At 46.7% G+C, this 13752-nt stretch overlaps 1 protein-coding gene across 1 annotated transcript in view; it reads right to left on the bottom strand.

Annotated features, from left to right (window-relative positions):
- LOC124268789 overlaps nucleotides 1-13752 on the bottom strand; it is a 65105-nt gene that overhangs the window by 15784 nt on the left and 35569 nt on the right. Inside the window, 9 exon segments of the mRNA XM_046703811.1 lie at nucleotides 1564-1580; nucleotides 1731-1892; nucleotides 2179-2290; nucleotides 2937-2999; nucleotides 3307-3379; nucleotides 4459-4513; nucleotides 8669-8790; nucleotides 9892-10593; nucleotides 10829-11371. Coding sequence (XP_046559767.1) covers nucleotides 1564-1580; nucleotides 1731-1892; nucleotides 2179-2290; nucleotides 2937-2999; nucleotides 3307-3379; nucleotides 4459-4513; nucleotides 8669-8790; nucleotides 9892-10593; nucleotides 10829-11371 — 1849 coding nt within the window.

The following is a 13752-nucleotide window of genomic DNA, read 5'->3' as shown; positions in this document are numbered from 1 at the left end:
GTAGGCCTATTAGTGGTATCAGAGCAATGATCACCCGAACGTTGGTCAGAGGAACTGTATTGAGATCTCGACGTGGTAAGAACCGAAGTAGGTTGGCAAGCCGGTGATCTGGATTCCCAAGTATGGCTAGGTGATCCGGTATGATATGAAGAACTAGTCCGGGTCGCTGTAGTTCTAGTTGGTGATCTGGTTCTGATTGGAGCTCTGGTTCAACCATCTGAATAGGATCGGCCATGAGATGTGGATCTGTACTGTGATCCCATTTGGTCAATGGCTCTGTAAGGTGATCTGGATCGAACAGGTGATCTGGTTTGCAGTTGCGATCTGGCTTGATTTGGTGATCTGGATTGGTTAGGTGATCTACTTTGATGTTGTGATCTGGATCGGTTTGGTGATCTGGATCTGTACGGTGATCTGATTCGAAGTTGTGATCTGGACCCGTTTGGTGATCTGGATCGGTTAGGTGATGTGGATCGTAGTTGTGCTCTGGATCAATTCGGTGATCTTGATCGGCACGGTGATCTAGATCGGGCTTGTGATGGTGATCTGGATCGTGAAGGTGATCTAGATCGTTGTGGTGATCTAGAATGATGTGGCGATCTAGATCGGCGATTAGGTGACGAAACCTGAAGAGTTGATTCATGATGAACGTCCCCCGGCGACGCTGTTGTAGCCAGCTCCGTCCGGTTCAATGGACTGTGGGGAGACAGTTGGCTGGTTGAACGCGGTTGGCCAGGCTCCAAACAAACTGAGACAGTCGAGGGGATATGTACCAATGATCTGGATGATGATAGTGTCGATCTAAGGTCCCCTGGTAGTGTAGATGGGACAGGCAACGAAGAATTGTCGATCACAACCACCCGCGAGTGATCTGACGCTATTGAAGGAGGTGATTGATGCGTACGTAATAGGGGCCGAACGTCCTCAGATAAGTAAGAATCTGATGAAGCGTCCATAAAATCCTCTTGAACAACAGACGTCGCTCTCTTGCGTGAAGGTACGATTTTCTGTCGCTGTAACTTGATACGCTTGGCGGGAGTGGGATCAGATTCTGTTGATTTCCTGTCCCTATCGGCGATTCTCCGGGAGCAAACACGGAAGGTAGGCCTTAAAATTCTCATCTTTTAGTGAATTACACTTGCCACATCGTTTGTTCCAGTTACATTGTCCAATACAGTCACTGCAAGACGAGTGAGGGTCGAGGGATGAATAATTCGTCTTGCATTGAGCACAAACTTTCCTTTTCCTTGACTGATTATCAGTTTTCCCCATGATGTTAGGGTGAAATAATGTCCCTAATATACAGCACGTCCACACAGTCGTGCCACAAGAAAGAGAATGATCATTCAAGGTAGTCATGTAGGCAATTAGTGGAGCATGCTGCAAGCTTTATTAGGAACTAGGAAGCTAATTAAGGAGAGCAGCATGGAGTGCACGGGCGAGTGCAAAAGTTTACAGTGGTTCCACTAAAAACCGAAGCAAGAGAGAGAGGTGCAAGTCGTGAGATAGGATAAGTTAAAATATTTATATCACATCAACCAACTATATCATCCACCATCCTACCGTGGGAACCAGTCTCTCTTGTTGTCCCTAACAATCCAATTGTTGTCAATCACTGGATCGTCTGATCCAGAATTGTCAACATACAATATGTTGTCATAGAGCATGGATCTTGCGTGAGTGCACATAAACAACAAACAAACAAATCCTAATTTGGAATGGTCACGTACCATCTTGAATTGCCGTGAAGCATGTGAGTGTAGCTGGAAAGCCAGGGAGCCGTACTCTATCCAGAGGTTCCTCTGTGTCTCATCTATCTCCACCGCTCGCCTGAAACAGCGCAGTGCTGCTATGGACTTCTTGTGTATTGAGATGTCCATGCGGAGCTCCATCTGAAATGTGTTACTTTATCATATGGGCCATCAGGTGGAAACAAGGGTGCATGACCACTGCTTTGATACAACCATTTTAATCCTTTCAGAAAATCTACATGTATATATTAATTTTCCCCATACTAAAAATTTACAAAAAAAGTTAAAAGGAGTGTATTCATGAAGTATTTTCTATGGAGTTACTTGTTCAAAACAGTTATAGTGCACAGAATTCATGTCTTTCAAGATAAAAGTTATCATTGGTTAGTCAATCTACAAAGAAATATGACAGGAAATCATTTCTTACTGAACTGAGCTTCTGTTCCAACTGGCTCATCCGTGCCAGTGCCAGCCCTGCCCACGAGTCCAGTCTGTTGGGGTTGCTGCCGAGATCGTACATGTAGAACTTGATGGCCTTCCTGAAACAGAACAGTGATGTGTAGAACTGTATGTCTAAATATTCCATGTCATCTTAACTCCTCTCAAAAGGTCCAGAAGAAGCTGAAAGTTATGGGTCTCAACAATCCCTTAAATTAACTTTCTGCATCTAGCTGCAACAAACCAGATGTCATGTGAAGTGATGCAGGAGGTGAGGTGAAATTGGGTTTAACATCGTGCTTGAGAATATTTCGCTCATATGACGACGTGCATACGTGTGTATGTGTAAGTACGGCTGCTTGTACTAGCCCAGACTGAAGCTGGTTTTATAGTGCTAGCCCACAGAGATACCAAGCCTCAGTTAAGCATGAATACCCCACTCAGACACATTATACTGACTCCGAGCCGACCAGTCCTTGTTGTACCCATTAATGCCGAGCGCCAGGCAGGGACCAACAAGTACCATATTTTAACGAATTTTGGTATGACGCGGTCGGGGATCGAACCCGCAACCTTCTGCTCTCCGGGCGGACGCTCTAACCACTACACCACGGAGGCAGTCAACTCCTCTCAAAAGGTCCAGAAGAAGCTGAAAGTTATGGGTCTCAACAATCCCTTAAATTAACTTTCTGCATCTAGCTGCAACAAACCAGATGTCATGTGAAGTGATGCTGAGTGTCTACTTACGGTGTTTCCTTATTCTTGAAGTAGTAGTCGCCCAGGAGATAGTAGAGGCCCTTCAGGATGGAGCTGGACAACAGGCAACACAAGATCATTCAGTGTCAGTAGCATCTTACTGTCAGACATTCATGATAATTTCCAGAATCACTGTAGTGTTAAATAGAGACAACCAGCAGATTGTGGAATTTCCAGTTTTGCAGTGACATGAAAAAGCAGTGTTAAAACGGACATAATTAGGCATGAAATATATACATGCTAATGTACTACAGTTTACAATTGGAAAATACAAAACTGAAAGTAAAAACATTTCATCATTACACTAGGAAACACAAGACAGTCTAACACTACTAAAAATAACGAGTGATTCCTGACTGACCTGTCTGTCTGTGACGATGGTGCAGAGTTGGTGTTGCCTTCGATGTAGTTCTGAACTGTCTCATGATGTTTGGCTGAAGATTAGAATTAAAGCATAATACAAGGACAACTTGTATCTAAATATGACAACCAAAGTCTAAGGTACAAAAGGGTATCATGGTACCGAAGTTCACCTCAGGCTACATGCTATCATATTTACTTTACCCATGTGAACATCTGGACTGGAGTGAGTGAGTGAGTTTAGTTTTACGCCGCTTTTAGCAATATTCCAGCAATATCACGGCGGGGGACACCAGAAATGGGCTTAACACATCGTACCTACGTGGGGAATCGAACCCGGGTCTTCGGCGTGACGAGCGAACGCTTTAGCCACTAGGCTACCCCACCGCCCCTCTGGACTGGAACTGGCTTTTAGTAACCCTAGCTTGTCCTAAGACCATAACATGATTGGTTGGTCAAGCTCGCTGTCTTGTAGATGCATGCTATTGTACCCAATTGCATAGATTGATGCTCATGGCATCAGTCACTGGATTGTCTGATCCAAGTCAAGTATTTACAGACAATCCATCACAATATTGCTGAGGGGTGATAAACAACAAAACCCAGTCACTTTAGTTACAATTTTGTCTTGGTGGAACAGAACCCCCATTTTCGTTACTACTATACAGACACACACAGGTAATAATCTCTTTATGCTCTAATATCACTACAAAAATAATAAATGTCTCACTTAGTGGAGTAGGTTCAGAAGACAGTGTTTGAGTGAACTGTACCATGTTACATATAGTGACAAATTACTTAGAACAATAAATTTAACACTGACTGCCTATCACGAGTATACTCGTAGTATCAATGTCTGGCCGAATTTCCCACTACGAGTTATCTCCTAGTGGCAATATGATATTTTGAAAGTTTCACATGTTGGCAAAATAGGCACAAGAAACAATCGTCTCCTGGTGTTCTTTGTTACCGCCAGCAAACAATTGCTTCTTGTGCCTGTTTTGCGAAGGTGTGAAACCTGTCTATAATATCATTGATGCAGCTACGAGATAAGTCGTAGTGGCAAATTCGGCCACACACTGATACTATGAGTATACTCGGGTGACAGTCAACATGCTAATGGTTGGAGTCACTACAAACTACAGCTTCTCACCTGCACCAACATCACTTGGAACCAGGGCAAATAACCGACGCAGCAGATTCTCGAACTGAAATAATGGACATTGGTTAGCTCTCTTTGAGGTATGATGGCTTGTTAGCAGTGAGTGGAAATAAACGATTGTGCTGAGCAATGCAATGTAACTGAAAACCTAATCAACTAAACTTTTGAACTAACCTTCAGCCTAAACAAGGAACTAAACGTGACAACTATTATCAGTGAGAAAACTATGGATTATTTACAAGGAACTAAACGTGATTCTCTTTAAGTGATTCTAAATGAAGAAATGAAGTTGGATTGAAACTACTAAATAAAGCTATTTAAAGGTCACATGCAACGAAAACACAACTTTGCAGATTCTGATACCTTCGCATGGACATACCCCAAACAAATGTCAAAATGCAAATTCAACTTATAAAGTTGAAAAATAACGAGATGAAAAAAACCGCGAAATCGAGTTCAAACGTTTTCACTAATTTTCCCCAGACTTTTCTGGGGAAAACGGGTTTCAATAGCTGGGCTGGCGCCATAGCATGTGCGCAGTGAAATAGGTTCGCGCAGCTTGGAAGCCGGTTGTCGGGTGAATACTCGTGAAGGCTTTGGTGTGAGCTATTTTTCTAATGTTTTGTTGATATCTCACAGGCGCGCAGCTTTTATATGTTATGACAGTAAATTAACTGTTTATATAATTTCATTTGTCTATTTCACCACACGCTCTTCTTACCGAGACACTTTCTCAGTTCGATACTTAAAAGCAATGTCATTATTTAGCGCTGACACAATTTCTAACTGTGATATAGATATGTCGTTGTCACAGACAAAACTCAATGTCTTGTTTTATTGACACCTGTGTGTCTGCCTGCCTGTCTGCTAATGACAATATTCAATACACAACTGCGATCACTGACCACATGCAATTTGAACTTAACACCAATCAGGCTATACACCATAAACAAAACGCATTGATTTATGGCCCGAAGTTCGGTCTCTGTCACATTATGTAATTACACAGACAGGCAGGTGTGATACTTGAACACATGACATGTTATGATGTCTGTTGATTGCAAAATGTTATACACAAAAAAATGAGCATGTATTTACAAAACCCAACATCTCTATATATACACACACAATGAGCCGTGAAGGCAGCATCTGCTAATGAACCAGCCGTTACACTTGAGTGCACACCCACCCGCCTTCTGACTGGGTTCGTATCCCGCTGCTTCGTTTCGAGGGAGGTAAACCCAAGTACAAAATATTGCACTTTTGATTTTCGCGATTATACGCTTATAATTTTGTTTATTTGTTTTTTCATAATCAGCAATGCATATTATATGTCATGAAGAAGTGATAATTGTGTTTTAATTATGTTTGATTTTTGGTTGCATGTGACCTTTAAGATTGTACCCATGTCGGGAATAGAACCTGAGTATTCAGCGTGACACGCGAACGCTTTAACCACTAGGCTATGCGACTGCCCCTCACATTTAATAGACGTTATTGCACTTGTGCTTTGAGTAACAATTATTGTGATATAATGTGAGCCAAATGATATATAGATTGACACCCCTATTGCATACAGATCCTATTTACTTCATACTTAAGTAAATATGGTGAGTCATCACCATTTGAAGTCATTCCTCGTTCCCACCATTTTGTCAATCAGTTTCAAGGGAAATATCATTTGTGGGTGTTTCCTGGGGGATTGTAATCATAGTGATATGAATAAGGAAAATAAGAAATATATATTGGCATATGGGAAAACAATATTGCTATAACTATAATTTGAAGAGTATTGCATTATAGCAATAATACCACACAATCCCTTATATCACCTATATACTAATATACCAATGAAGATCCGGGTTAGAATTGTTCTTCAGTAACCCATGTTTGTCCTAAAAGGCGACTAACAGGATCAGACGGCCAGGCTCGCAGACTTGGTTGACACGTCATCGGTTCCCAATTGTGCAGATCGATGCTCATGCTGTTGATCACTGGATTGTCTAGTCCAGACTCGATTATTTGCAGACCGCCATATAGCTGGAATATTGCTGAGTGCAGCGTAGAACTAAACTCACTCACTCACTATATACTAATTACTTTGTAGTGGCCTGAGACATCATGATGATGATGGTGGTGGCGAAAATGGGTTTATGTTGCGTTCAGTTCATTATTGAAATTTACAGGCTTCAATGAGTGAGTGAGTTTAGTTTTACGCCGCACTCAGGAATATTCCAGCTATGTGGCGGCGGTCTGTAAATAATCAAGTCTGGACCAGACAATCCAGTGATCAACAGCATGAGCATTGATCTGCGTAATTGGGAACCGATGACATGTGTCAACCAAGTCAGCGAGCCTGACCACCCGATCCTGTTAGTCGCCTCTTACGACAAGCATAGTCACCTCTTGTGGCAAGCATATGTTGGTGAAGACCTCTTCTACAAGGATGTTGTGGACAGAAAATCCTGCATCCCATAACCTAACAATTCAAATCTGACATGACCAAAAGAAGAAAAGTGCTACCACACGGATGCCTACATATTCAGGAATGACTGTTGCTATTTTATAATTTGGTTTCATTTTAAATGGTTAAACATAGAATAATTTCAACGATCAAACTCTGAGAATGAGATATTTTACTTGTGGTAAGGGGTACTGTATTTGATGTTTTGAAATATGTTTGGGTCTGTCATTTTGTTGGAAGGATTACCATGTTGTTTTAAAGTCCTCTAACATGGAATTGCTCATATGTATGGCAGAGACAAGCCACCGAAATGGTTTGCTTGGTCGCCGGAAGACCAGCCTGAACCCCCGCCATAACAACAAAACAATTGGTTACCCCTTACGGGTACCCTTTGTTCGCTTGATATAAGCCTTAAGCGTCTTTACTTGACATCTAAGACGCGAGCACGTCGTAGAGAGGTACCGGACAGGAAGGCTGAGTGAAAGCTGGGAGCTCAATAGGCTTCATCACATGGAAGGGACTATCCTTCTTAGGACGGTAAGTATCAGGCAGCCGTGATAACTCTGTTCTTTGTGAAAACAGGACGCGGATCGGGCCGATGATTGCATGAATATCGCCAACCCGCTTCGCCTGAAGTCACCGCCACAAGAAACGCTTTCGCCTTTCCACGCCAACAGCTGGAGTGAAAGAGCCGACAGATTGTGAAACAGTGGACCGGACAGCCAATCAAGAACGCATTGACAAGTCCCACGGGACTAATCCGCCGGACAACCGGACGCGATTCTGGCTGTCCACGCCGCTAAAAGCGCTGTACCAGAGGGTGCTGCCCCAAGAGAGCACCGCCAACAGGTATATGAAACGAGAAATAGCTGTAGAATATCCTCGAATCGCTGAAGCCGCTAGACCCGGCCCAACCCGAGACTGAGGAATTCTAAACACAGACTAAATCTGTAGAAAAGGGATCAAGAATCCCCCTGTTGACACACACACCAGCTGCGAATAACAGGCCCATCTATCCTCATATTGAACGCTTGTCGAATAACTCCTCGCTGGCCAGAATTGTGTCTCGGGCAACTGGTGCAGGAATTCGGCTTTGCACGGAGGCGCATCCCGCCAGCGGCCCGGCTACCCACTGAATCCTGGGATTCGGTAATGCCCGCTTCTGGGATAGGAGGTCCGGTCGGTATAGTAATAGAACAGGAGGCTGAGCCAGAAACCTGAGAATTACCGAAACCGTAGCAGTCAATTAAAGGGTGCCAGAAGCACAACAGCCGAGCTATTAAAGCGGTCAGCTGTGACAGGACCCTGGAAATCAGCGGTATCGGGGAACGCTTCACAGTATCCCTGTCCTCATCCAATCGAAGCTGAAAGGGCGTGCCGTTAGTTAACGCCTCCGATCCGAACTCGAGCAAACACAGGAATCTGGTTCACACCCCAGACGCTAAACAGATCCACCTGGAACGCATCTCTAACAACTGGGAGATAATCCCGAATATCTCCCGTCGAAAGATCCACTCGTAGGCTAGTATACTCGCGGAGAGTGCATCTGCACGGACGCTGTCTACCCCCTCGAGATAAACAGGCAAACCCTAATGTTGAACTTCGATCGCACCACATTAGAAACTGCCACGCCTCCTGAAGGAGCCACGGAGACACTAAAAGTCAGCTTGCTTGAGAATGTAAGACATGGCCGCTTGATTGTCCATTTCTAGATGAACCACATGGCCCTGCACCAACACTGGAAGCACTCAACACCCCGGCGGACAAGCTCTCAGATTCTAACACATTGATGTGTAGGCTGACTTCCCCGGCCCCACCAGAGGCCAGAGGCTGCGTGATCAGCCCCAGGACCCCCCAACCTGTGAGGGAGGCAGCCCCGTTCGAACTGAGAGGAAGGTGTCGGGTGTTGAGGGGATCCCCTGACAAATTCCCCGACTTCCTCGCCCACCATCGCGAAGTGAGGAAATTAACCACTGGGTCGCCAGGAGAATAATCAGAGGCTCTGCAGTGGGACTACAGATGCGCTTAACGCTGCGCTGAACTGGTCGTAGATCCTCAGACGCCGCGACTGTCCACCGCCCACTGTCGCGCCGCCTATGTTGCTCTTCCAGCAACCGGCCATGTTCGCTGACGATTAATGCACTGGAGAAACGTGGTAGAAACAGTAATTTGGACTTTGACGATGCGTCCGGGCAAGTGGGAAACAATTCCTAGTTCGTTGTTGAATTTTTGCCCCAAGAAATCATCAGATCCCTGCGGCCGGAACGAGGTCTGATTTCTTTGAGGTTCATAATCCAGCCCAGTGACACCCAGAGTATCCATCACGCACAGTGTGGAGGCTCTGCTTAACTGAGGACCTGAAGGCCCTGAGAAGCCAATCGCTTCAGGCACGGGTGACAACACCTGCCCTGAGACCTGGCTAACTGAGCTGGGATTAGCATAAGTTTGGTGAACACCCTGGCTACCGCGGGAGATGCCGAAGGGGAGCACGCGAAACTGGTAGCACGCCCCGTCCGTGGAAGGAGAACCGGAGGTACTTCTTGAACTCGCGCATTGGAACATGGAGGTATCGCGTTTTGAGATCGATTGACGTAAAGTTAACTTCTGTCTCGACGGAGGAGATCACTGACCTGAGTGTCTCCATCCTGAAAGACGGCACCTCCAGTAACTGGTTCAACCCTCTGAGATTCAGAATGGGTCTGAACCCTCCGGCCTTTTTGGTCACTAGGAAGCAGGTGGAATAAAACCCCTCTCCTTGTTGACCCACAGGAACCACTCGATGGCTGCCTTGTTCAGTAAGGACTGAACTGCGCACGAGCTGGCCCGCTTTGTCGGCATGGAGGTCGGCATTGTAGGCGCAACCCGAACCCGGAGAAGGACGGAGGATCTCACCTCCACTGTGGCAAATGGCCATCCCTGAGCGTGACAGGACCCAGGGATTTGAGGTGGCTGCCTCCCACCCCGGAGGAATAGGGACAGACCGGCCGACAGGGACGCAGTGGCAGGAGGCAGTGCACACCCCACAGTCGGCAAGTCTCCGCTATGCGGAGTGGGGGGCAACAAGGGCTCTGGGGAAGGAATCAGCCGGAAGCCGGGCTGGCTTCCCCTTTCCTCGTGCTGCCAAGGCGCTTTGAGCAGATTTGCCCTGGCTTTCGGCCAGCCCGCTTTGGACTGCAAAGGCAGTCCAGCAACATCCTTCGCCGGGCAGAAGGATAAGAGGACGAAAGCGGGAAGGCCGCCGCTGGCGAAGGAGCCGGAGGGCTGCTCCAACAAAGGCTTTAGTCTTTGAAGGTAGAGACTGCCTCCTGCGGGTTCTCCCCGCACTACCTGCAATGCCCCAGGAACAGGGAAGATCCCATGGTATAGGGCAATGACAGGAGCCGCTTGTTGTGTGGTCGGCGAATACCGCGCCACAGACAAACTACAGGCGGCGCGAAGTTCATGATGACGGCATTCATCATCTGGCTGGCATTGCGCAATCAATGCCATCCCTAGCCAGATGCGCGAGTATCGCCCGGTGGAGCTGGAAAGCTGAAAGCACCCACTATGAGTCGGCGCTACAAGCGCTGTGAGCCAGCTGTCCTCGCAGTGCAGACAGGTAGGCCGAGTGGACTGGTTACTTTGAGGTGCTGGGCCGCGCACGGGTAACATTCCTCGAATGACTGGTACGCAGACTTCAGCGCAGTGAATTAGCAGGAAAAGGGGGAGGCGCCTGCCCTGCCCGGTCGAGGCCAGGGAAGACGCAGGACTCCACCCCTAACGCGGACTGAGGCAAAGACGACTCGCCCACCACTGGTGGTTCGGACAGCGCCTCCCCAACTGGTACCTCCTGCCAACGCGGCGGCAGATCAAATCTCGAATGCAGAACCAGTTAAGAGAGGATTTACCCTCACCTACCAGTGATGGTAGGATGCATAGGCGCTACCGGCTTAATCTTTGGTAGGGCGTTAAAAGCCTCCCCGGAGCCAAACTCCGCTGGGTCGAAGCGCCTGTGTGGGAACGCCACCTGGGGCAGGGGGTTCGCAATTTTTCCCCGCGCACCCGCCTCAGAGACGAGCCAAAGGAGTGCACTCCGCCTCCCGGCCTCGCTCCTCCTCGCCCATCTAGTCTCTCCATGTCCACCTTCGGCATAATTCGCCGGCAGCCGCATCTTCATACTCCTGAGAGACGCGCCGAGGATATACCAGAGGTTGAACCCGAAAAGACCATGGGAAGCGTCAAGAGGCTTCAGAAGCAACGAAGTCAGCCCAGCCGGGCAGAACTCGCCTAAGTCGCCGAGGCGCCAGGAGGAACCTGCCGCGACAGGCCTCCCGGCAACCCAGACTGGCTGCCAGGGCTTGAGGTGTCCTCGAGCTGGGCAGTGCCGGCGACCGCCAGTCAGGGCACCAGGCGGCCAGGGCAACCCTGCATCGCCGGGCGCCAGCTTACTCTGTGACGGACCTAACCGAAGCGTAGGTCGCTCTTAGGTGTCGAGGGCGACTATCTCCATCGCCTAAAGCGGGATCAAAGTTGCCCAGGGCGCTGCCCGAAGCCTAAGCTCGGGCCGCAGCCAACCCCCACAGATGCGCCAGATCCACTCCCACGCATCGGGCGCTGTGAAGTTCTTTACGAACCCATCCAACGCCCGATCAATGAGAGATTTCACTGACGCCATGTGTTCCTGGAATAAAGCGGTTAGTGATTCAACGGGCACAACTGGTGCCGCATACAACAGGGGAAGAGACAGGAGCAAGTAGAGGTTTGGTATTAGATGCCTCCTTGGAACCTTTAGCTCTTTTGGGAGCCGGCTCCGTATGGGAAGCGGCTCCGTGAGACCCCTTTTTGTGTGAACGCTGGACGGGGATCCTGTGCCCAGATATCACCCCCTCACCGACTCAGATTGCTGTAGAACAGCAGATCCGCTTCGTCAGGTGTTTCTAATCGCTTGAGGTGTAAAAGTGGCACATGCCACACACCCCTCTTCCTCATGGTCAGTTTGGGTGAGGCAACATAAGCAGACCTCGCATTTGTGTCCTTGACGGAATGGCCGCAAGGCACTTAAGTACAGGATTTAAACTGCAACAAGTAAACAACCTGTGCAGCAATCAACCCCATACACACACATACATATATGAAAAACACGATGGTATGCATAATAACCAATGCGACAACGTGAGCATACAGTTGACAATAACCATAATACGCACTGACATAACTACGACTTTTATATCGTGAAGATAGAAAATGCAAGCAGTGGAAACGCCTCTACATGTAACCACACATATACGTAAAAATTACTAACCCCACCTGTAACATTGAAAACCACCGGAAACCAATGAACAGTGATATGCGAAGCGAAGGTACCTGGTCATACATCTTTGGCACGCACTCGCGAAGCCGACCGACGCGACAGGTACCAAGTTACAACTAAAAATTATGAATGAAAAAGTTCAGAACAAGTCTTCAAATCGCCCATGCAGGGCAAAAAAAGAGAACCATACATACAATTGCTGTTTCTGACCCACTCATAATTCTCGCCGGGAAAAGAAAACTTTCTTGTAATGGACCCACGTCTAGGTCGGGAAACGACAGCATGGAAACTGAGGTGCGAGGTTACGGTCTAGAGTTACCTGCTCTTGGCTGTAGGGGGCCAGAGGGCCCTGTAAGGGTGGTCTCACAAGACAAAACGTAGTTTTTGTTTTGTAAATATTTTATTCAAATATTGTTACAACTGTCGTAGGGATTTTAAATGGACATTTAAATGCTTATAAGTACCCCAAGGAGGAATATATAAAAAAGAATCTCATCTTTTAGTGAATTACACTTGCCACATCGTTTGTTCCAGTTACATTGTCCAATACAGTCACTGCAAGACGAGTGAGGGTCGAGGGATGAATAATTCGTCTTGCATTGAGCACAAACTTTCCTTTTCCTTGACTGATTATCAGTTTTCCCCATGATGTTAGGGTGAAATAATGTCCCTAATATACAGCACGTCCACACAGTCGTGCCACAAGAAAGAGAATGATCATTCAAGGTAGTCATGTAGGCAATTAGTGGAGCATGCTGCAAGCTTTATTAGGAACTAGGAAGCTAATTAAGGAGAGCAGCATGGAGTGCACGGGCGAGTGCAAAAGTTTACAGTGGTTCCACTAAAAGCCGAGGCAAGAGAGAGAGGTGCAAGTCGTGAGATAGGATAAGTTTAAAAATATTTATATCACATCAACCAACTATATCATCCACCATCCTACGGTGGGAACCAGTCTCTCTTGTTGTCCCTAACAATCCAATTGTTGTCAATCACTGGATCATCTGATCCAGAATTGTCAACATACAATATGTTGTCATAGAGCATGTATCTTGCGTGAGTGCACATAAACAACAAACAAACAAATCCCTAATTTGGAATGGTCAATGCACCATCTTAAATTGCCGTGAAGCATGTGAGTGTAGCTGGAAAGCCAGGGAGCCGGCACTCTATCCAGAGGTTCCTCTGTGTCTCATCTATCTCCACCGCCGCCTGAAACAGCAGTGCTGCTATGGACTTCTTGTGTATTGAGATGTTCATGCGGAGCTCCATCTGAAATGTGTTACTTTATCATATGGGCCATCAGGTGGAAACAAGGGTGCATGACCACTGCTTTGATACAACCATTTTAATCCTTTCAGAAAATCTACATGTATATATTAATTTTCCCATAATAAAAATTTTACAAAAAAAGTTAAAAGGAGTGTATTAATGAAGTATTTTCTATGGAGTTACTTGTTCAAACAGTTATAGTGCACAGAATTCATGTCTTTCAAGATAAAAGCTATCATTGGTTAGTCAATCTACAAAGAAA

Source organism: Haliotis rubra, unplaced genomic scaffold (assembly GCF_003918875.1).
Source record: "Haliotis rubra isolate DU_JTF1 unplaced genomic scaffold, ASM391887v1 Scf14, whole genome shotgun sequence".
Taxonomy (NCBI): Eukaryota; Metazoa; Mollusca; class Gastropoda; order Lepetellida; family Haliotidae; genus Haliotis; species Haliotis rubra.
This window is presented reverse-complemented; position numbering and strand designations above follow the sequence as displayed.